The following is a 24,987-nucleotide window of genomic DNA, read 5'->3' as shown; positions in this document are numbered from 1 at the left end:
CTCCAAGTACATGGAAGATTGGGAATATCTGGGGGGGGGGGAATCAATGGGATGGCAACCCTGGATGGCAATGTCCCTTTCCAGACCTCAGGATACAAGGCAAACTTAGAATGCTTTTAATTTTTGAGAGCCAGTCTAATGTAACAGCTGAAAGGATGAACTTAGCTTGAGCTGCAGACTCACTTAGGTAACGATCCTGCACCCATTTACCAGGGACTCACTGAACTGAGTGAGAGACTTACTTCTGAGTAGAACTATAAGGTGCTATGCTGTAAGTGGCCCAAACTAAGCCAGCGTTCCTTCATTTGCACTGTGGGGAATAACCATCCCAGCCTACTTTATAGGGTCATTGTACAGGGCTCACAAAGGCACATGAGGCTCTGAAGGAGTGAGATGCAGACCTAGCATCACTATGATTTGGAGCACCCATATTGAGCTTCAGTTTGCATGCAAACAGCATTTCCCTGGCTTCGAAACTGCAATGTTTTCCTCCTGCACTGGAGAAAAAGCAGGTGTGTGTGTGTGCTTGCACCTTTCACAGAGCTAGCTGAGAGTTAGCGGGTGGGAAGCTGTAGGCAATTCCTTAGGGGGAAAAACCCTCAGCGGTTCTCCAACATTAACTCCTACTAGCAGGACAATCAACGCTGGGAAAGATCAGCGGAGCCTACAGCCTGTGCAACTGTGTGGCTGATTTGCAAAACTTCCGAAAGGAGGGTGCAGTCCTGTGCATTGCTCACTGTTAAGACCTTGATTTATGAGGGGGATCTGCATGAAATTAATCAGTTAAGTAAAGAGGGGAAGGGGCCGGCCTCCATCTGATGGGATTGGGAAGACGTGTGTTTGTCAGTGGAAATACAGTGGTGCCCCGCAAGACGAATGCCTCGCAAGACGTAAAACTCACTAGATGAAAGAGCTTTCCGTTTTGGAGGTGCTTCGCAAAACAAATCTCCTATGGGCTTGCTTCGCAAGACTAAAATGTCTTGCGAGTTCCTGCGGGTTTTTCCCCTCCCCCCTTTTTCTAAGCCGCTAAGCCACTTATCAGCTGATCCGATAAGCTGCTAATAGCGCTAATCCGCTAATCCGTCAATGGGCTTGCTTCGCAAGACGAAAAAACCGCTAGACGAAGAGAATCACAGAACGGATTCTTTTCGTCTTGCGAGGCACCACTGTATAGGAAGGGGCCTGTCTGTTTCTCCACCCAGACGGGTGCTGTTTACTCCAACTGATAGTGGCTCCCTGGACACAAGAACTTAAGAAGTGCTTGCTGGATCAGGCCGAAGGGGCCCCATCCAGGCCAGTGTTCAGCTGCCCCAAAGGAAGGTCCCACAAGCAGAATCCTGTGGTTTCAAGCAACCAATATTCAGAAAGTTTACTGCCTCTGACTGTAGAGGCGTGGCATAGCCGTTGTGGCTAGTGGCTGCCATCCCTGGCCACCTTACTCTCCTGTAACTGGGAGTGCTGGGGATTGACCCTGCGCAACATGGGGTCTGCCCCTGAGCTCGGGGACTTCCCTGCGATTCATGCTCAGTGGTGGGTCTCTGGCTCAATCTCCACAGGAAAAGATTAGCGCCCCCCCATATCCATCTTATTCACTTCAACATCCTCCTTCCAGAACGTGGAATAAGATGGAGAGCTATGAAGTGACCTGGGACTTAGGAAACCAGGGTTAAAAATACGCACAGCCACAAAACTCCTTGGGTGCGACTGCCTCTCAGCCTAACCTACCTCACAGGGTTGTTTAGGGGGAATTAAATAAGGGAGAAAACTAAGAATGCCACCTTGAACTCATTGGAGGAAAATATGGGATGTATATGCACTAAAATGCTGGCAAATTTTCACAAGGACGTAACAAAAATAATATTTCCAGCTGATGTGAAGAGCTGAACTTGAGACTGGAAAAAGAAGAGACTGGAACGGACAGATTTGATCATCTCCACTTTGCCCTTTGACCTCGTGCCACATTCCCCACCCTTGGCACGAAATGTGGCACAAGCTGGCAGAGTTTGGTGGTTGCCCAGAGCTCTCCGTATGCCAAGATTACGCCAAGGTTTCCTTCCTGCAGCTGGGAGCCTTTCGGTGGTTTGCCAGGCGTGGCCACAAATCTTGCCTCCGCCGTTCCTCCTGCTGTTGACTCTTTAAGTAGCTCAGTGGCAGCCAAGAACATTGGGGTTTATTTGCGCTTAGTAAATGCCCGTTTAAAATGAAAACCGAACAAGCATCTTTTTGAAGAGGGGGTGGTAGAGAGAGGAGGTATTCAGGCAGAGGCAGAGGCATTTGTGAAGGAATCGTTTGCAAACATCTGCTTCTTGCTGAGGATCGCACAACCCATGCGAGACCCCCCCCCAACCCCTTGGTATTGAGCGCCAGACCAGGCCACAGTATTCTGGTCTGCAAGAGCAGTTCTCCTCTAAGCGCTTGGGCTGTTGTTGATGTTGTTAAGTCCTTTAGTCGTGTCCGACTCTTTGTGACCCCCTGGACCAGAGCACGCCAGGCCCTCCTGTCTTCCACTGCCTCCCGCAGTTTGGTCAAACTCATGCTGGTAGCTTCAATAGCACTTTCCCACCATCTCGTCCTCTGTCGTCCCCTTCTCCTTGTGCCCTCCATCTTTCCCAACATCAGGGTCTTTTCCAGAGGGAGTCTTCTCTTCTCATGAGGTGGCCAAAGGATTGGAGTCTCAGCTTCAGGATCTGTCCTTCCAGTGAGCACTCAGGGCTGATTTTCTTCAGAATGGAGAGGTTTGATCTTCTTGCAGTCCATGGGACTCTCAAGAGTCTCCTCCAACACCATAATTCAAAAGCATCCATTCTTTGGCCATCAGCCTTCTTTATGTTCCAGTTCTCACTTCCATACATCACTACTGGGGAAACCATAGCTTTAACTATACAGACCTCTAGCGCTTGGGCTAGAGAGGCCTTTGCTCATGTGCCAGCCATGGCTGTGGCTGATGGGAGCTGCAGTCTGAAACATGGAAGATGGGCTAGACAGTCGGCCTGATCCACACCTGAGAGCATCATCTGTCCTGTGGAAGCCTCAACAAGGATATTGTAGAGTTGGAAGCAGGCATCTCAAATTATCAAGGGGATGGGGTGATGAAGGAAGGCTGCAGTTTAGACAAAAGGCAAGGAAGAGGCAACATGATAGAAGTTTATAAAATTGGGCACAGCAAGGAGAAACTGGAGAAGTTTCTCTACCTCTCGTGGACATTCAATGAAGCTGAATGTTGAAAGGACAGAGAACAGAAAGCATTTCTTTACACAGCACATACTGTAGTTAAAAAACAGAGCTTTCTCCGGCAAGTTAGATGGCTTTATAGAATCATAGAATTGTAGAGTTGAAGGGACCACGAGGGTCATCTAGTCCAACCCCCCTGAAATGCAGGAATCCTGCCCACAACCTTCCCTGGCTGGGCTTGAACCACCAACCTTCTGGTTAACAGCCAGGTGCACACTGACCCACTGGGGGACCCAAAAGTGTGCACCTAACACAGGGCTCAAACTTACGACCCTGAGATTAATAGTCATGGAGGAGAGTCTATGCCAGTGGCTCTCAACCTGTGGGTCCCCAGATGTTGTTGGACTACAACTCCCATCATCCCCGAGCTCTGGCCTTGCTAGCTAGGGGTGATGGGAGTTGTAGTCCCAAAACATCTGGGGACCCACAGGCTGAGAAAGGCTGGCTGTGCTCTGCCTTCATAGTTTCTGAATACCAGTTTCTGGAAGGAGGACAGAGTGCTTGGGTCCTGCTTGTGGGTTTCCCATTGGAGCTCCTGGTTTGAGAACAGGATCCTGAATCAAATGGACCGTTTGCCTGATCTAGCAGGCTCACCTTATTTTATTTTACGTGCACAGTTCTGATCACCAGAAGGTGACTGAGACCTGCCTTGCCTGAAGATCTGTGGCAGTCACCCTTGAAGTCTGCCTGCGTAATCTCTGCACAAGGTCTTGTGCAAACCAGCTGTGTGCTGGGATTGGGCCCTCTGCCTACAACGAGCAACCTGATACTTTAAATTGAGCAAAGCCAGCCAAGAGGGGCTGGGTGTGCCAAAACGAAATATACAGCATCTTCCCTGCCCGGGCGTCTGATGAGCAGCTAAGTTTCCAATAGCGAAGGATTTATAGACTTGAAAGCGCTCAGACCTGCATGCAAATCGTGTTCCTTCCTTTGGCCTCCTCTCCCAGACGTCCATCAAATCCTCCAGCTTCAAAGGGAGTGGAAAGCAAGATCTCCTGGCTGCATCTCCTGGCCTGGGAAAGCTGGTGCTTTCACCCAGTGAGCTGAGCTCATTTCAAAACCAAGAAGCATTTTCTGGGGTTCATATGTGTCCCAGAACCACACTCTTTTTCTTTTTCTATTAATACGCCACCCTTTTCTTCCAAGGAGATTGAAGTGATGAGCATGGTTCTCCTCCCCTCCCCACTTAATCCTCACAACAACCCTGTGAGGTAGGTTCGGCTGAGAGATTGCAACTGGCCCAAGGTCACCGAGTGGGGAATTTGGACCTGGCTCTCCCAGGTCCTGGGACGCGGGTGGCGCTGTGGGTTAAACCACAGAGCCTAGGACTTGCCGATCAGAAGGTCGGCAGTTCGAATCCCCGCGACGGGGTGAGCTCTTGTTGCTCTGTCCCTGCTCCTGCCAACCTAGCAGTTCAAAAGCACGTCAAAGTGCAAGTAGATAAGTAGGTACTGCTCTGGCAGGAAGGTAAATGGCGTTTCCGTGTGCTGCTCTGGTTTGCCAGAAGCGGCTTAGTTGTGCTGGCCACATGACCCGGAAGCTGTACGCCGGCTCCCTCGGCCAATAAAATGAGATGAGCGTCGCAACCCCAGAGTCAGCCATGACTGGACCTAATGGTCAGGGGTCCCTTGACCTTTACCTCCCAGGACTCTCTAAGCCAGTGGTTCCCAAAGTGGGTGGTATCACAGAAATATCGGGACCTTAAGCAGCCTCTGGAACTCAGGGCCACTTCCACTGCTTAAGTATCTCTTCCTCAGATTCCCAACATCTTCTGGCTTCAGATTCAGGTAGGGAGCCATGTTGGTCTGACACAGTCGAAACAAAAATAAAAAAATTGTCCTGGTCACAAAGAGTCAGACATGACTAAACAACAACGCACCTTATAGACCAACTAAGTTTGTTCTGGTAAAGTCATACCTCGGGTTAAATGTGCTTCCGGTTGAGTGTTTTCAGGTTATGCTCAGCAGTGACCCGGAAGTAACGGAGCGTGTTACTTCCAGGTTTCATAGCTCGTTCATGCGCAGACGCTCAAAATGATGTCATGTGCATGTGCGGAAGTGGCGAATCACAATCCGCGCATGCCCAGATGCAGATTGCGTTTGCTTTAGGATGCGAACGGGGCTCCGGAACGGATCATTTTCGCATCCAGAGGTACCACTGTATAAGCTTTCGTGTGCATGCACACTTCTTTGGATACACTGAGAGACCTGGTCTGAATAGAGATATTGGATTTTGTCTCATTAGACATGCTAAAGCTATTTTTGGTCATCTGCATACTATCCCTTGCTTTTTCCTGTAGGGCTAATTGCAGTCGTTAACAGTTGTCAACAGGTTTACCATACCCATTGAGCCCACCACCCATCTCCTGTGTGGTGTAGTGGTTAAGATCGGTAGTCTTGCAATCTGGGGAACCGGGTTCGCTTCCCCGCTCCTCCACCTGCAGCTGCTGGGTGACCTTGGGCCAGTCACACTTCTCTGAAGTCTCTTAGCCCCACTCACCTCACAGAGTGTTTGTTGTGGGGGAGGAAGGGAAAGGAGAATGTTAGCCGCTTTGAGACTCCTTAAAGGGAGTGAAAGGTGGGATATCAAATCCAAACTCTTCTTCTTCTTCTTCTTCTTCCTACTAAATCTTCTGGGAAAAACCCCACCCCTCAGCCAATAAAGCAAGATGAGCGCCGCAACCCCAGAGTCGGTCACGACTGGACCTAACGGTCAGGGGCCCCTTTACCTTTACCTTTATGTATATATACATGTATTTATGTGTATATTGCTTACAGAGGGCAGCAGGTGCTAACATGCTTCTCTTCCCCTCTGCTAAGAATCACCTGATATTTCCTCCTGTAACCTCAGGTTCACTTGACCACCACTCTTTCTGTGATGCCATCTCACAATATTCTTCTTGCTTTCTCCTGTAGGGATCCATTCTTCCGTGCAAAATCCTTCCCGGTGGAGTAGCTCTGGGGACCCGCTTGGAGGCTTCAATCAAGCATCTTCCTGGCTTCCCATCGCATGTGACCAAGAAGGAGGCTGTTTGGGACATCCCGGAAGGGGTCCCGTTAGTGCAGAAACTTCAGGACCACAGACAGCTCCTCCAGAGGAGAGGGCAGTCCATCGCTGGCCCAGGGTGGTCTCTCAAGTGATACTTCTTTAATGCTCAGCCGTGTGTTTTCCCTGATGAGGAAGGTGGTTGCCCGCAGCGTAAAGGGTAAACTGGGAGTTGCTTGCCACCCCCAGGTTGCCAGACTCTGCCGATGAAAAGGGGCACCCTGCACATTCTTTCTGTGGGCAAATAATTTCAGCAGGGGATCAGCTTACGGGTGGATTCCCAGCCGCCAAGATGATACCCATCGCGTGCTGTTTCCTTGTATTCTTGGCAGGTAGGAGAGAAGCCTTTTCCCCGAGTCTCAACTTACTTACCTCTTTCTTTCCTTGAATCCAAGTACCTCATTAATGTAATTAGGGTGATTCTGCAAATGATGGAGAACAGGATGAAAAAGAAGCCTTAAGATCTCCTTTTATATATCAGTTAGAGGGGTGTGTGTGTTTTTCTTCTTCTAGGACAGCTGTTCCCAATTAACTAAGTACTGCGGACCTCCTGTTTTTCAAAATCCAAGCTATTGGCCCTTCCCACTTTTGAAAATTTGCAATACCTCTATGGTAGTTTTTGTTATGTGGATGGTGCCACGGACCCCCTGGGTGGGTTACGCAGACCCCATGGGGTCCACAGAACACCATTTGAGAACCACTGACCTGGGGAAAGCCATTCTGAAAACAGGATGTGCTCCAAAGGAAACAGGGTTGACGTGTGTCTGTGGCATCACTGTCTAAAACTTGTTCCTGTGGCTGGGTGGACAGGCCCATAGAAGTCCAAAGTGGTCACCTTTTGGGCTGTCTTTTGAAGTTATTTGTGCAGTTGGGCGCATGAGCTGCAGACGCCTTTTGAACCTGCTGTCAATAATAATAATAATAATAATAATATTTATGATTTGTACCCCGCCCATCTGGCTGGGTTTCCCCAGCCACTCTGGGCAGCTTCCAACAAGGATTAAAAATACATCAAAATATCACACATTAAAAACTTCCCTGAACAGGGCTGCCTTCAGATGTCTTCTAAATGTCAGGTAGTTGTTTATCTCTTTGACATCTGGTGGGAGGGCGTTCCACAGGGCGGGCGCCACTACCGAGAAGGCCCTCTGCCTGTTTCCCTGTAGCTTTGCTTCTCGCAGTGAGGGAACCGCCAGAACGATGGGGGTGGAGACGCTCCTTCAGGTATACTCCCTGAGGCTGTTTTTGGGCTTTCAAGGTCAGCAGCAACATTTTGAATTGTGCTTGGAAAGGTACTGGGAGCCAATGTAGGTATTTCAAGACCGGTGTTATATGGTCTCGGAGGCCGCCCCCAGTCACCAGTCTAGCTGCCGCATTCTGGATTAGTTGTAGTTTCTGGGTCACCTTCAAAGGTAGCCCCACGTAGAGCGCATAGCAGTAGTCCAAGCCGGAGCTAACCAGAGCATGCACCACTCTAGCGAGACAGTCCACAGGCAGGGACGGTCTCATCCTGCGTACCAGATGGAGCTGGTAAACAGCTGCCCTGGATACAGAATTGACCTGCGCCTCCATGACTCCCAGGCTGCACACCTGGTCCTTCAGGGGCCCCATTCAGGACCACGGAGTCCTCCACACCTGCCCGCCCCTTGTCCCCCAAGAACACAGTATACACCGCTTTGATTTTTCTTTATTAATATGGTGGAAAAGAAATGGTTTTTAAATAAATAAATAAATAAATAAATAAATAAATAAATAAATGACATTAAAAACTCTAAATATAGCTTAATCACGAAAAGCCTGGAAGAAGTCGTTTTCGCACTCCTTCTGGGAATTTTCTCACGTTGTGGCTTCACAGGTGCAAATTGTTTCGGATGCTTCTTTGCTGCCACCTGCGCTCTGTTATGCAACTGGTCAGGCAGATGTCCTAGATCTCATCTCCAGATTTTCCGCCTGCCCATCAGCCTTGCAGACAGACATGACTCCTCATCCTTGCACTGGGCTTGAGCCAGTTGCTCAGCTCTTGCAAAGCTTAATTCATTTGTGTGGCGATTTCCCACCCACCCACAGTGAAAATAAAGACACATGACACAATTATTAAGATCAATGGGCTAAATAAGGCCACAACTTTATTGGTTACAGGTGATGAGCGGTATTGGCTTAGGCATTGGTCCTAGCCGACTATATCCGACTATATCTAATCATGATGCTTAGCTGGACACCCAAGGCAAACTAATAATAATAAAAAATTATTTATGCCCGCCCATCTGGCTGGGCTTCCCCAGCCACTCTGGGTGGCTTCCAACACAATAATCTATTAAACATTAAAAGCTTCCCTAAACAGGGCTGCCTTCAGATGTCTTCTAAAAGTCTGGTAGTTGTTATTCTCTGGTGGGAGACATCTGGTGGGAGGGTGTTCCACAGGGCAGGTGCCACTACTGAGAAGGCCCTCTGCCTGGTTCCCTGTAACTTGGCTTCTTGCAGGGAGGGAACCGCCAGAAGGCCCTTGGAGCTGGACCTCAGTGTCTGGGCAGAATGATGGGGGTGGAGACGCTCCTTCAGATATACTGGACCGAGGCCGTTTAGGGCTTTAAAGGTCAGCACCAACACTTTGAATTGTGCTCGGAAATGTACTGGGAGCCAATGTAGGCCTTTCAAGACCAGTGTTATATGGTCTCAGCGGCCATTCCCAGTCACCAGTCTAGCTGCCGCATTCTGGATTAGTTGTAGTTTCTGGGTCACCTTCAAAGGTAGCCCCACATAGAGCGCATTGCAGTAGTCCAAGCGGGAGATAACCAGAGCATGCACCACTTTGGTGAGACAGTCTGCGGACAGATAGGGTCTCAGCCTGCGTACCAGATGGAGCTAGTAAACAGCTGCACTGGACACAGAGTTGACCTGCGCCTCCATGGACAGCTGTGCGTCCAAAATAACTCCCAGGCTGCGCACCTGGTCCTTCAGGGGCAAAGTTACCCCATTCAGGACCAGGGAGTCCTCCATACCCGCCTGCCTCCTGTCGCCCCAAAACAGTACTTCTATCTTGTCAGGATTCAGCCTCAATCTGTTAGCCGCCATCCATCCTCCAATCGCCTCCAGACACTCTAGACAAAGGGACTGGTTTGGCAAGCCTGATCTTGTACCTACTCCCCACACAGATACAGGATCCCTAAAATTTAGAAGTGAGTCAGGTCATCATTCAATCTGATACCCCAAATTCCTAATATCGTCACCATCCTTATACACTTTCTACAGCGTTCAATGCCAGAATAAGCTTCTAAGTGCTTCACAAGTTCTTCAGCTGAACCTCTGACACTTGCATGTAGAAGAGTGGTCTGTCTGTCTGTCTTTGTTTTATTGTGCCTCTTTTATAATAAATAATAATTTTTTTTATTTATATCCTGCCCTCCCCAGCCATGACTGGGCTCAGGGTGGCTAACACCAGGTACAAAAACCATTGATTGAAATACAACTTAAAAACAAGATTAAAATACAACATTAAAATGCAGCCTCATTTCAGCAGAAACTCAAAAACTTTTTGGGGATGAAAACGTCAAGTCTTCACCAAGGCTAACTATCCAGACTGGTCCTACGTGGGCCAGAAAAAAGCCAGGGAAGTCCCCAAATAGGAGTTCCATCACAGGAGGAGAAAGGAAAAAGGAAAGAGGGGAAGGGGATCAAGTTGATTCCAAGCCAAAGGCCAGGTGGAACAACTCTGTCTTACAGGCCCTGTGGAAAGAATTCAGATCCTGCAGGGTCCTGGTCTCATGAGACAGAGCGTTCCACCAGGCCAGAGCCACCACTGAGAAGGCCCTGGCCCTGGTGGAGGCTAATCTGACTTCCTTAGGGCTCTAGGGTGTAGCTATTTATGGACCTTAAGGTCCTCCGTGGGGCATACCGGGAGAGGTGGTCCTGTAGGTACGAGGGTCCTAGGCTGTGAAGGGCTTTAAAGAACTAGGAGCTGCATAGTTAACCTACGGAACTCCCTCCCACAGGAGGCAGAGACTGCCATCAGCTGGGATGGCTTTAAAAGAGGATGAGACAAATTCATGGAGGAGGAGAGGGCTATTGAGGGCTACGTAGCCAGGATGCTCTGTTTTCACAGATGGAAGCAGCAATGTGCCTGAATTCCAGTTGGTGGAAACCGCAGGAGGGAAGAGATGTTCTTGGGCATGCTAGTTCCCACAGGCATCTGGTTGGCCACTGTGAGAACAGGATACTGGGCAAGATAGGACTCTGGCCTGATTCAGCAAGGAATAATAATAATAATAATAATAATAATAATAATAATAATAATATAAATATATTATTTATACCCCGCTCATCTGGCTGGGCTTCCCCAGCCTCTCTGGGCGGCTTCCAACAAAATATTAAAATACAGTAATGCATCAAACATTAAAAGCTTCCCAAAACAGGGCTGCCTTCAGTTGTCTTTTAAAAGTAAAATAGTTGTTTATTGTCTTGACATCTGCTGGGAGAGCATCCAAAGGGCAGGCGCCACCATCGAGAAGGCCCTCTCCCTGGTTCCCTGTAACTTGGTTTCTCACAGCGAGGGAACTGCCAGAAGGCCCTCGGCACTGGACCTCAGTGTCTGGGCTGGACGATGGGGATGGAGACGCTCCTTCAGGTATACTGGACTGAGGCCGTTTAGGGCTTTAAAGGTCAGCACCAACACTTTGAATTGTGCTCGGAAACTTACTGGGAGCCAATGTACGTTATGTTAGAAGTGAGAGTTGAGTGTACTTAGCCGCAGTGGCACATCAGAGCACACACAACTAGCTTTTACCTTGATGATACTTCCTGCTGCAGATGACTCTTGACAAAGCCTAAGGAACATTGGAGGCCATCAATGCCAGGGATGGTTTTGGCTGTGACATGACGGGAGAATCACTCGCTCTGAGGAGATGTGCTTTCCTAGTCAACAGCCTTTGGTGTTTGGAGGCGCTCTGACAGGATCACCGCCTGATTTGGGAAGACACCGCGAGAGGAATCAACCTCCTTCGCCCTTCCTCTTCTCCGGATTCACGTCACGTTCTTGACGACTCCATAATTCTCGCCTCCGACGCTGGGAGCGGTTAATAAGAGAAACTTTGTAGAATCTTATGACTTCATGTCAATCTTGAAGGCTCCGTGCCAAATCTGGGCTTCTGAGTCGGCGTGATGAAAGTCTGCCTGAGCTAACGTTACAAAAAGTCTGCAGCCTTAATTAAAGATTGCCGCTTTCGAGTCCGGAGAAAGATTGGCAGTGCAATTTTGATACACTGCGGGGCAACAAAAACCGCAACGCAAATTAGAGGAGCACGTACATTATGAGTCAAATTAGGATATAAGAAAGAGAAGCAGGGAGGGGATAGAACTTGCAGCTTCACAGCACCAGAAGTTGCAGTTTGGGGTGTTTTTTGGAAATGTCAAATTGGGCCACACTTGCATGTGCTCATCATGATTCCACAACTGGTGAACTGCAGTTGGATGTGTAACATAAAATGAAAAAAGCAGCTCTGTTGCAAAACACTGTTTGGGTGCAAGTAGACAGGATGGAAGTTCTTTCTGTGACAGTTTGTTGTTTTTGTTGTTTAGTTGTTTAGTCGTGTCCGACTCTTCATGACCCCCTGGACCAGAGCACGCCAGGCACTCCTGTCTTCCACTGCCTCCCGCAGTTTAGTCAAACTCATGCTGGTAGCTTCAAGAGCACTGTCCCACCATCTCGTCCTCTGTCGTCCCCTTCTCCTTGTGCCCTCCATCTTTCCCAACATCAGGGTCTTTTCCAGGGAGTCTTCTCTTCTCCTGAGGTGGCCAAAGTCTTGGAGCCTCAGCTTCAGGATCTGTCCTTCCAGTGAGCATTCAGGGCTGATTTCCTTCAGAATGGAGAGGTTTGATCTTCTTGCAGTCCATGGGACTCTCAAGAGTCTCCTCCAGCACCAGAACACAAAAGCAGCAATTCTTCGGCCTTCTTTATGGTCCAGCTCTCATTTCCATACATCACTACTGGGAAAACCATAGCTTTAACTATACGGACCTTTGTTGGCAAGGTGACGTCTCTACTTTTTAAGATGCTGTCTAGATTTGTCATTGCTTTTCTCCCAAGAAGCAGGTGTCTTTTAATTTCATGACTGCTGTCACCATCTGCAGTGATCATGGAGCCCAAGAAAGTAAAATCTCTCACTGCCTCCATTTCTTCATGTGTTAGCTAGCAGAAAACAACAATAGTTAATTATCAACCCACCAAGGAGTTCAGAGAGCACTTAGGATACTCCAGTGGATTTTCCAGCAATACACAGGCATTCCCATTTCAGTGTGAATTAAACAATTATACACAACAAGCCATACGTGTGATAGGCAGTGAGAAACACTCAAAAGCCCTTGCAGCCCGGCTGGCATTCTAACTGCATCATTTTTTTTGTAGTTTATGTTGCTTTTGAGTTTTCTTTAGGTCAAGGGAAGCATTTAGGGGCAAGCAATGCTTCTGAAGGGACGCGGGTGGCGCTGTGGGTTTAAACCACACAGCCTAGGGCTTCCTGATCAGAAGGTCGGCGGTTCAAATCCCCACGACGGGATGAGCTCCCGTTGCTTGGTCCCGGCTCCTGCCCACTTAGCAGTTCGAAAGCACGTCAAAGTGCAAGTAGATAAATACCATATTTTTCGCTCTATAACACGCAGATTTTTTCTCCTAAAAAGGAAGGGGAAATGTCTGTGCGTGTTATGCAGCGAATGTGTGGTCCCTGGAGCCGAAAAATCGGGCAAAAATCAAACCGCGCTTCAGGGAGAAGGGAAACAAACCTGAAAAGAGGAAGTGGGTGCTTTCCTGCATTCTGCCTCCGGGTCTTACTGCCCACCCTCTCTGTTTCCTTACTGTGTTTGCTCAAACGGAACAAAGAGCAGGGAAAGCCCCTCCCCTCCAGGCAAGCAGAGGGGAAAGCAGAGTGCCGTTCCTTCCTCTCTGTGCTCCGGTGCTGCTGAAAACATGCAGGTGGGAGAGAGAGACAGAGAGAGAGACAGAGAGAGAGAGAGAGAGAGCGCTGGCTGGCTTGGGTGGGTGCGTGGGGGAAACTTTTGCCTTCCTTTCCTCCCTCCCGTTATACCCCACTCCTGCATTCTTAGCCCTTCTGTGTTTTTCCTTCCCTCCCCACTTAAAATGTGGTTAAAAAGCATGGATCCACATGGATCCTCAGGATTTTTGCACTGGGTCACCCCAAATTCACCATCAGAGCACATAGCATGTCCATGGCTACAGCCTGCCCCCCCCCAAAATCATGCACCCACTGTTGCCTGGGGCTGCAATGGTGCAAAAATGTGGTTAAAAAGCATGGATCCACATGGATCTTTGCATTGGGTCACCCCCAAATTCACCACCAGAGAACATAGCATGTCCATGGCTACAGCCTGCCCCCCCAAATCACGCACCCACTGTTGTCTGGGGCTGCAATGGTGCAAAAACGTGGTTACAAAGCATGGATCCACATGGATCCTCAGGATCTTTGCATTGGGTCAGCCCAAATTCACCATCAGATCACATGTCTGTGGCCACAGCATGAAGCACAAAAATGATACATCCACTGTTTCATTCAGAATGTTTTTTCCCTTGTTTTCCTCCTCTAAAAATGATGTGCGTGTTATGGTCAGGTGCGTGTTATAGAGCGAAAAATACGGTAGGTACCACTCTGGCGGGAAGGTAAATGGCGTTTCCGTGCGCTGCTCTGGTTCACCAGAAGCGGCTTAGTCCTGTTGGCCACATGACCTGGAAGTTGTACACCGGCTCCCTTGGCCAGTAAAGCAAGATGAGCACCACAACCCCAGAGTCGGCCACGACTGGACCTAATGGTCAGGGGTCCCTTTACCTTTACCTTTAATGCTTCTGAATACCAGTTGCTGGAAACAGCAGGAAGGGAGAGTGTTGCTTTTGGGCTCAGCTCCTGCTCACGGGCTTCCCATTTCACAACTGGATGGGCACTGTGGGGACAGGAGGTTGGAGTTGCCAGGCCTTTTGTGTGTGTGTGTGTGTGATAAGAGAAAAAAAGATAAGAGCAATAACAAAACAAAACAAGAGTGAGCAGGCTCTTATGTTACTCTCATGAGATCTGAGCAGGGTCGAATTTAGGTTTGATGAGGCCCTAAGCTACTGAACGTAATGGGGCCCTTTATATGTCCAGCTGTCCTTCGTCAGCAACAAATTGTTGCTGTTTTTTTGTGTTGAATATATGCTATATGTGGGACATGGGGGGTGCTGTGGCCTAACCAAAGAGCCTAGGGCTTGACGATCAGAAGGTCAGAGGTTCGAATCCCCGCAACGGAGTGAGCTCCCGTTGCTCGGTCCCTGCTCCTGCCCACCTAGCAGTTTGAAAGCACGCCAGTGCAAGTAGATAAATAGGTACCACTCCGGCGGGAAGGTAAATGGCATTTCTGTGTGCTGCTCTGGTTCGCCAGAAGTGGCTTAGCCATGCTGGACCCATGACCTGGAAGCTGTCTGTGGACAAACACACCTCCCTCGGCCTATAGAGCGAGATGAACACGCAACCCCAGAGTCATCCGTGACTGGACCTAATGGTCAGGGGTACCATTACCTTATATGCTATATGGTAATTTATGGACCTAATAGGTATTTAAAGCCATTTGCACATAACAGAATGTAGGCACCCTATATACAGAAATGAGCAAACCAGTGATATTTTAGGGAACAGGCGGGGCCCATGACTTACATCATAGGAGCCTACACAACACAAAACACTGTTTCTGTGTGTAGGTTTTATTTTATTTGTTTTTTTATCTTATATTTTGGAAATGTGCATCCAGTTTTTCCCCTTAAAATTTTTTTGGGGCCCCCAAGAGAGTGGGTCCCTAATATATAGCTTGTTTAGCTTAGACGTAAATCTGGCACTGGATCTGAGAACTGTGGCTGGGAAGACCACCACTCTTGGGACATTTCTGGCAGCCAAGGTCGAACCATCTTTCTCTCCTGACACCCTACTCCCTGCTCCCGAAGACAGATCCGCTCACGGAGATGAAGTGCCACGTCTGTTTACATGCCAAATTTGCTCGTCAAGCGGTGCTAATGAAAAGAAATGGAGATGGCCTCACCAATAGCTCATTTGAGTCCTTAAGGCCATCAATCCGTCAGTGTAGTCTAGCATGGCTGCGAGGGGCTGAATGGATGGGAGCTGCCTGTTTATTTTGCGAAATATTCCACCCCTTGACCCCTTTTGCGTGGGGGATGAATTGTTTCTTCTGCAGTATTTTGCCCATTTTCTTAGTTCAAAGCCAGTTTCTGCCCCATCTTGAAGAAGTGAGGGAGAGTTTGAATGGAAGGATTTCAGATTTGTAAAACAGTCCAAATCAACAGAGAGGAGGAGGATTTATGCGTATCGCACCTGACAAGTGCACGGAGGACGTCAGCCGCATGACAAGCAAGGGGCAGACAGGTCCCTGCCCCAAGGAGAATACAGTCCAAGCGAGGACAATGGGAGTGAGCAGGCAAGGAGGCAACAAGAAGGAGGAGAGGGAGGGACAATCAAGGGAGGGGGTGAAAAATCACAGAGACGTGTGAAGGTGAGGGGAGGGACAGGTAACAATGAGGTGGAAATCAGCAAATGAAATCACACAAATCTGAGCCATCACCTCTGTCATAAGAGGAGCTGACTGAATCAGGCCTACCTAGACTGGCATCTTGCTCTGACAGTTAAGAAGAACTTGGCCTGACCCAGCCATGAGGATCTGGTCCAGTGCTGGGTGCTCTACCTAGTGAATAATAATAATAATAATAATAATAATAATAATAATAATAATAATTCCTTACCTCGCCCATCTGGCTGGGTTTCCGCAGCCACTCTGGGCGGCACCCAACCAAATATTAAAAACACAATACAGCATTAAACATTAAAAACTTCCCTAAACAGGGCTGCCTTCAGATGTCGTTTAAAAGTAAGGTAGTTGCTTATTGCCTTGACATCTGATGGGAGGGTGTTCCACAGGGCGGGTGCCACCACCGAGAAGGCCCTCCGCCTGATTCTCTGTAACTTGGCTTCTCGCAGTGAGGGAACCGCCAGAAGGCCCTCAGTGTCCAGGCTGAACGATGGGGGTGGAGACGCTCCTTCTGATATACTGGGACGAGGCCATTTAGGGCTTTAAAGGTCGGCACCAACACTTTGAACAGACTCCTAACTCCTTGGCTGAAAAGGGAGAGAGGGTCCCATTAATCTTATGAGGACCTTGGCTGTCACAGGGCAAGCCAGTGTCAGTAAGTCACACAGTTCAAAGCTATAAACTATTAGGGAAACATGAGCTTCACAGACTAGACAGAGTTCCAGGCCTAATGAGCTCAGCAGCTCAGGCTCTGTAGATCTTACTCCGTGAAATCAGTGGCCGAGACTAAAAGTCCCAGCCTCCCCACCACTGTCAAAGTTGTCTCCTCTCCAGGGCTTCTTGCAAGAAATTGGAGACCATGCCTGCATGCAGCGTGCCTATGCTCTGGTTGTTTCTGTTACGATATTGAAGCAATGCAACCGCGAGCTACTGCTAGCTTGAAAGCAAAACATAATGGGAATGTTGGGACTGTTCCGTGGGAAACAGAGGGACAGTCAATTCACAGTGTGAAGCACCGGAATTAGCTCAGAGTGTAATATGAGCTGTACAGGAAGTACAGGAGGAGTATGTCTCTCGGCTGTTGGAGTTTGAAGAAAGCAGTCATGTTTTCTGTAACGCTGCAAAGACAGAAATAAAGGCATGTAAATATGTTTCTGTCTATCTCTTTCCCCTGCCTGGGGGGGCAGGAAAGAGTGGTGTGTTCTTCTCACACTGAGAAGGATCGCCTATCTATCTCGACCTCTGCCTGGATCTTGCCGGGAAAGCAGACAGGGAGGTCAACAGGAGACCAAGCCGGGTGCCTGGGAGAGTTGCCAGTTTCTCCTGATAAAGGCTTGATTTCCGACAGTTTCACCCTCTTCTGGTTCTAGGAGACAGGAGGGAGGGGATCCTGTCGCAGCTGGAAGAGGAGACCCCCATGCCTATTCACTAGCCTGATTCACCTCTGCCTTTTGGCTTCCCTCCTCCCACTGTCCTGCTTCAGCTTCTAATTCTTGACTTCTCTCTGCCACAGAGGCTCCCAGCTCACCAAGTCAAAACATATACCGTCATGTGATAGACAACAATCTCATGACTGCAATCACGGAGCAGGAATTCTAACATTCTGCAGCCCAGAAGAAGTTTCTCCTGCAGTGAAAGCAGGAATAAGCAAAGGCCCATTAAGCTTATGGCCTTGAAGAGTGGGAAGCCGGTAAACCTCATTAGCTAAAGAGGCTAGTTGTACTTTGGCCGGGGACTTCTGTTCCCCAGGGGGTTTCTATTGTGGAGCTGGCCTCTGGCTGCCTCTGCTCTAGGCGCATTAGTCTGATGCTCCTGCGAGCATGTCTTATTTCATCTCGCATTGCCAGGCAATTTGGCCACCTCTAGGCTTCATGATAAACGGCGTTCCGTGTGCTGCGCTGGCTCGCCAGATGCAGCTTTGTCACGCTGGCCACGTGACCCGGAAGTGTCTCCGGACAGCGCTGGCCCCCGGCCTCTTGAGTGAGATGGGCGCACAAACCCCAGAGTCTGTCAAGACTGGCCCGTTCGGGCAGGGGTACCTTTACCCTTTACCTTTAGGCTTCATGAAGCAGGAAACTCCTAGCGCCTGCCACTTGACTTCCCACGTTCCTGCAACTTTCCCGTGCTTTGAGCATTCCCTGGATATCTGCCAGACTTTCAGTACTGGAGAGCCCAGTGTAGTGTAGTGGTTCGGAGTGGCAGTCTTGTAATCTGGGGAACCGGGTTCGCGTCTCCGCTCCTCCACATGCAGCTGCTGGGTGATCTTGGGCCAGTCACACTTCTTTGAAGTCTCTCAGCCCCACTCACCTCACAGAGTGTTTGTTGTGGGGGAGGAAGGGAAAGGAGATTGCTAGCCGCTTTGAGACTCCTTAGGGTAGTGATAAAGTGGGATATCAAATCCAAACTCTTCTTCTATGTGCAGTAGTCAAGACCGCCCTGCAGGAGCCTGGAGAGATCCCAGTTTGACTCTTGCCACAGAAATAAGCTCACTAACTGATCTTAGGCAATGCATGCTTCCTCTCCCTGACCCTTTCTCTTAGCCTCAGTCTTCACATCTGCAATATGGGGATAATAATGCCACCTTACATTTACATGGTTTCTGTAAAGGTTTTTGAGATGAAATGTGTGTGAAGTGCTTTGAAAGGTGGGGCATTAATTCTGGGCATCAGGTTATAGTTGAGCTTTGATGTCCGTCCTTAACTGTTGACATGCAGTTAATATCTGGGGGGATTTGATAACTGACCTTCAATGATTCTCAGCATTCAAAGCTGGTTCTTGCCAACTCATAACATTTGGTTTCCATTTCAGCCTCAGTCCAAGGCCGGACGCAAACCCAGGCGGAGGAGAGACTCTTCAAACACCTTTTCAATGCATACAACAAGTGGTCCCGTCCCGTCCCCAATACCTCTGATGTCGTTATTGTCAGGTTTGGGCTGTCCATTGCTCAGCTGATTGACGTGGTATGTGTCCTGTTCACTCACCTCACTGCTCTTTGCAAAAAAAAAACAAAAGCAGCTGCACAGAAATGTTTTCCCTATATTGGAAAAGGCAATGTGAAAATGGAGTGTGGGGCGGGAGAGAAAAATAAAGACTTACCCATTCAGAGTGAGGGTTTTCCCCACCCTCACTCTGAACTGGCTTCGTGGCGGCATACAGCCCAATCTGATGTATGTGTTGTTATTTTTTTCTAGATGACTATGCACTTTGCTGCATAAAAACGTTATGCGTTGGGATAGATATGTATTGAAGAAACTGCATCTGGCTGCAGTTGACAGGAAGCAGACAGAGAGAGATTGCCCTTCAGATGGAGAGCAAGGCCAGTTTGAAGTGATAACCTTGTTCTCAGATATCAAGTAGCAGGCCGTAGAGCTCCTCACTCTGGTTTAAGAGGAGTACATGTGTGAACACAAACATAGGGAGTTGCCTTCTACTAAATCAGACTCTTGGCCCCCTCTATTCTAGTATCGACTATATATTCACTGGTCTTTGGCCGTAATAATCTATCTATCTAATTATCTATCTATCATCCTGAGGGCAGAACCTGGTTCCTTCTGCATCCAAAGCAGCTGTTCTGCCACTGAGCTTTGGCTGAGCATAGGGTCTCCATATCATTCTAATATCAGATCTCCCTCTTTTCAGGCCTGGATGCAGTGAGAGCAGAGGACTCTCTTTAATTAGCATTCATCTAGATTTCTTTGTGGGAAGGTAACATAACGTGGCCCACATTCCCCCATAATTTCCCTTGCTGCAGAAAAGGCGTTTTTGCCTTTTGCCTTTTTGGGAACAGGCTTTGATGTACAGGTGCCAAATCCACTTCAATGGGGCAACCTGAATTGGCTGGTTTGTGATTTAGAGTGGTACCTTGGTTCTCAAACTTAATCCGTTCCGGAAGTCCGTTCCAAAACCAAAGCGTTCCAAAACCAAGGCATGCTTTCCTTTAGAAAATAATGCAAAACGGATTAATCCATTCCAGACTTTTAAAAACAACCCCTCGAACAGCAATTTAACATGAATTTTACTATCTAACGAGACCACTGATCCATAAAATGAAAGCAATAATCAATGCAGTGTACTATAAAATAAGTAAGACCGTATTGTGGATGATAAAAATAAAAATTATTATTTTTCCTTACCTGCACTGATGATAGTCATTGTTTGGATGAGGTGCTTTTATCCATTTCCACAGTCACACAATCAATCAATCAATCAGTAGCTGAACTGGATTCCGCACAGTCACAAAAACAAAAAAACCGAAAAAGCCTCAAAAACAAAAGTGCAAAATAAATAGCAAAAACAGATGTGCCAAACTTAATCCGTTCTGGAAGCCGAAATGTTCGAAAACCAAGGTGCAGTTTCTGATTGGGGCAGGTGCCTCGGAAACAATAGCCGACAGCCGTATCGGATGTTCGGCTTCCGAAAAACATTTGAAAAGCTGAACACTTACTGCTGGGTTTTCGGTGTTTGGGAACCAAGGTGTTTGAGAACCAATGCATTTGAGAGCCAAGGTACCACTGTAACCCCATCCACAAAATAGAGACAACAGCTTCTGTTTGCACCTTTGCGTTTCTTTCAAACTATCTCTCTCTCTTTCTTTCTCTCATTGTCTTCAAATCTAGGATGAGAAGAATCAAATGATGACCACAAACGTTTGGCTCAAGCAGGTAAAGCGCGATGGGAGTTAAAGGCAGGGAGCGCAACACAAACTCTAGCAAAGTTTTGGGGGTGTAGAGACAGAAGGGACCCAAGAGTCCTCTTCTCCAACCCTTTCCAATGCACGAATAAAGATATACTGTATTTCTCTGTGTATAAGACGGTGCTTTTTGCTTTAAAAAATTGGGTCTCGTCTTATACATGGATAGCGAATGCAGAGTGGGGACATGAGATGAATGGCAGTAGAAAGCAGGAGATTGGCAGCGGCGATTGGGCGAGTGATTGGTGGCTGCGGCAAGGCCTGCTGGCGATTGGCTGCTGCTGCGGCAATTGGGCAGGCGATTGGTGGCAGCAGCAAGTGGGCGGGTGGGCTGTTGGTGGCTGCGAGCAGGCAGACAATTGGTGGCTGTGGCGAGGTGTGTGATTGGCAGTGGCTGTGGCAAGCAATCGGCAGTGGCGGCCAGGCGGGTGAGCGATTGGCAGAAGTGACCCCCCCCCAAAAAAGCTAAACAACTTAATTTCTGAATTTGGGGTTTAAAAAAATAGGAGTCGTCTTATACACGGAAAAATACAGTACAGTCATAACTCTTGTTACGTTCGGTTCAGGTTACAGGTTCGGTAACCTGTTCCGTTACTTCCAGGTACGTCCCGCGGCGACCCGGAAGTAACGGAACAGGTTACTTCCGCGTTTCGTCGCTCGCACATGTGCTCAAAATGATGTCACACGCATGCGCAGAAGTGGTGAATTGTAACCTGCGCACAAGCAGACGTGGTTTGCGTTCTGCTCATGTTGCGGACGGGGCTCCGGAACGGATCCCATTTGCAACCACTGTAATAATAATAATAATAATAATAATAATAATAATAATAATAATATATTATTTATACCCCGCCCACCTGGCTGAGTTTCCCCAGCCACTCTGGGCAGCTCCCAATCAAGTGTTAAAAGCAATACAGCATTAAATATTAAAAACTTCCCTGAACAGGGCTGCCTTCAGATGTCTTTTAAAGATAGGATAGCTGCTTATTTCCTTGACATCTGGTGGGAGGGCGTTCCACAGGGTGGGTGCCACCACCGAGAAGGCCCTCTGTCTGGTTCCCTATAACCTCACTTCTTGCAATGAGGGAACCGCCAGAAGGCCCTCGGAGCTGAACCTCTGTGTCCAGGCTGAATGATGGGGGTGGAGACGCTCCTTCAGGTAACTGGCTGACTGACCGAACCCAAAGGGTGCTCATCAATGGTTCCTCTTCATCCTGGAGAAGAGTGACTAGTGGGGTGCCGCAGGGTCCTGTCTTGGGCCCGGTCTTATTCAACATCTTTATCAACGACTTGGATGATGGACTCAAGGGCATCCGTTCAAATTTGCAGATGACACCAAACTGGGAGGGGTGGCTAACACCCCAGAGGACAGGATCACACTTCAAAACGACCTTGACAGATTAGAGAACTGGGCAAAAACAAACAAGATGAACTTTAACAGGGAGAAATGTAAAGTATTGCACTTGGGCAAAAAAAATGAGAGGCACAAATACAAGATGGGTGACACCTGGCTTGAGAGCAGTACATGTGAAAAGGATCTAGGAGTCTTGGTTGACCACAGACTTGACATGAGCCAACAGTGTGACGCGGCAGCTAAAAAAGCCAATGCAATTCTGGGCTGCATCAATAGGAGTATAGCATCTAGATCAAGGGAAGTAATAGTGCCAATGTATTCTGCTCTGGTCAGACCTCACCTGGAGTACTGTGTCCAGTTCTGAGCACCACAGTTCAAGAAGGACACTGACAAACTGGAACGTGTCCAGAGGAGGGCAACCAAAATGGTCAAAGGCCTGGAAACGATGCCTTATGAGGAACAGCTAAGGGAGCTGGGCATGTTTAGCCTGGAGAAGAGGAGGTGAAGGGGTGATATGATAGCCATGTTCAAATATATAAAAGGATGTCATATAGAGGAGGGAGAAAGGTTGTGTGGTGGAGTTTCCTTCTTTGGAGGTCTTTAAGCAGAGGCTTGACAACCATATGTCAGGAGTGCTCTGATGGTGTTTCCTGCTTGGCAGGGGGTTGGACTCGATGGCCCTTGTGGTCTCTTCCAACTCTATGATTCTAGGTATACAGGACAAAGACCGTTTAGGGCTTTCAAGCACTAGCACTTTGAATTGTGCTCAGAGATGTACTGGGACACTGTACTCTAACACTGAGCCCAATACAGAGTTTACTTTTTGCCATGTTGTATTCAAGGCTCTCATAATGCAACTTGTTGTCAGATAAGGAACTGGAAGCAAGCCCTGTAGGTAAAGCAGGAGACTCTTAATCACAGGGTTGTGGCTTCGAGTTCCATGTTGAGCAAGAGATCCCTGCATTCTAGGAGACTGGACTAAATGTCCCTGCCAGCCCTACAGTTCAACAATTCTATGATGAACCTCAGCCTTGAAGAGATGGTCCCCTAGATCCCCACACCTTGAAGCTTCCAGCCATGGAAAACTATTGGCCTGGGGGTCTTAAGCTGAGGAGCTGTTATCCTTACCTTTCCCACCCCGCCCTGGCCACAGTGATCCATGCGATGGTCACCTCCAGGCTTGACTACTGTAATTCGCTCTACATGGGGCTGCCCTTGAAGCTGTCCCAGAAACTCCAGCGGGTGCAGAATGCTGCAGTGAGGCTCCTCACGGGGTCTCTGCCATGGGAACATATTCACCCAGTGCTTTTCCGGTTGCACTGGATCCCGGTGGAGTACAGGGTCAGATTTAAGGTGCTGGTTTTGACCTTTAGAGCCCTTCACAGCCTAGGAGCCTCGTACCTATGGGACCGCCTCTCCTGGTATGCCCCACGGAGGACCTTAAGGTGCATAAATAGCAACACCCTAGAGGTCCTGGGCCCTAAGGAAGTCAGATTAGCCTCCACCAGGGCCTTCTCAGTGGTGGCTCCCGCCTGGTGGAACGCTCTGTCTCATGAGACCAGGGCCCTGCGGGATCTGATTTCTTTCCACAGGGCCTGTAAGACAGAATTGTTCTGCCTGGCCTTTGGCTTGGAGTCAATTTGATTCCCTCCCTCTCTTTCTTTTTTCCTTTCTCCTCCTGTGATGAGGCTGCATTTTAATGTTTCAGTGTTTTAATGTTGTATTTTAATCTTGTTTTTAAGTTGTATTCATTCAACTTGTTTTTATTATTGCTTGTTAGCCGCCCTGAGCCCAGCCTTGGCTGGGGAGGGCAGGGTATAAATAAATTTATTATTATTATTATTATTATTATTATTATTATTATTATTATTATTATTATCCCCCCTCTCCTGTGCCCCTCTTATGAAGGCTGGCATTAAGGCTGCAAGACTGAATTCAACAGGACATTCTTCTGAGTAGACATAGTTAGGCTTTGCAGCCTTAGTCCACTAAATCAGTGTTAATTAACTTACTTTTTAATAACTAAGAAAGTTAATAAACGGAAAGAAGATAATTCCCTACCAGAGAAGAATGGCAGATTGAGGTAATGGATTTATGCCGAAATGGCTAAAATGACTGAAAGAATCAGAAATCAGGAAGACCAAAATTTTAATAAGGAATGGGGGAAATTTATAACCTATTATCCTAAAAGGTGCAGGAGGAAATGATTAACAATAGGACCCACAAAGGGGAGGAGGGAAGTCCAATAGATTATTTGGAATCTTGTTTCTATGTTGTACGTTCGATATGTGACTGCAAAGTTTTAATCTGAAAAACCAAAAAAATAAGTGTATCAAAAAGAGTGAGGAAGTCGATCAATGTGTGCTTCAATGTGAAGAATATGCACATCTCGGAAGTGAATAATGAGGCCAGGATTTTCTCCTTGCTGCCAGGAATGGAATGACTACAAGCTGCAGTGGAACCCTGTGGATTTTGACAACGTCACTTCCATCCGAGCGCCTTCCGAGATGATCTGGATCCCAGACATTGTGCTGTATAACAAGTAGGTGCTTGGGCCAACGGGGAAAGGGGGAGCAGCTCATTGATTCAACAACGCCCCTTAGAAATATGCCGCGGGAAGTCCTTGTCCATTCAGCACATCGTTAGACTATGGAACTCACTGCCACAGGGAGTTAGTGATGGCCACAAACCCAGGTGGCTTTAAAAGAGGAAGAGCCAGTTTCGTGGAGGAGGAGAGGGCTATGGATAGCTGTTGGAGACCAGTTTCTGGAAACCACAGGAGGGGAAAAGTGGTCCCGTGTTCGAATCCAGCTTGCGGGTTTCCCCATAATAGGCATCTGGTCTGTGAGAACAGGATTCTGGACTAGATGAGCCAATGTTCTTAAGCATTCGCGCACGGGGATTAATCTGAGACAGGCCTCAGCAGGAGTAGCTCAGGACCAGTCAAGCACATAAGAAAAGCCTTGCGAGATTTAGTCCAGCATTCTGTTCTTGCATTGGCCACACAAATGCCATAAAGGGAAGCCTGCAAGCTGGACCCAACACTGTGGGAATGTCCAGGGAGGCAGGAGAGGATATATTGTTTATATATCCTTTCCAA

The 24,987-nt window shown here is 48.2% G+C and overlaps 1 protein-coding gene across 1 annotated transcript in view; it reads left to right on the top strand.

The window, feature by feature from the left end:
* The window catches only part of CHRNA2 (cholinergic receptor nicotinic alpha 2 subunit), a 33,226-nt gene that overhangs the window by 510 nt on the left and 7,729 nt on the right, over nt 1-24,987 (top strand). Inside the window, exons 2-5 of the mRNA XM_082217669.1 lie at nt 6,147-6,608; nt 18,652-18,803; nt 20,460-20,504; nt 24,320-24,429. Of these exons, the coding sequence (XP_082073795.1) occupies nt 6,569-6,608; nt 18,652-18,803; nt 20,460-20,504; nt 24,320-24,429 (347 nt within the window). The 5' untranslated portion in view covers nt 6,147-6,568. The remainder of the gene's footprint in view (nt 1-6,146; nt 6,609-18,651; nt 18,804-20,459; nt 20,505-24,319; nt 24,430-24,987) is intronic.

Source organism: Podarcis vaucheri (assembly GCF_965113315.1).
Source record: "Podarcis vaucheri genome assembly, chromosome: 3".
In the NCBI taxonomy this organism is placed as follows: Eukaryota; Metazoa; Chordata; class Lepidosauria; order Squamata; family Lacertidae; genus Podarcis; species Podarcis vaucheri.
This window is presented reverse-complemented; position numbering and strand designations above follow the sequence as displayed.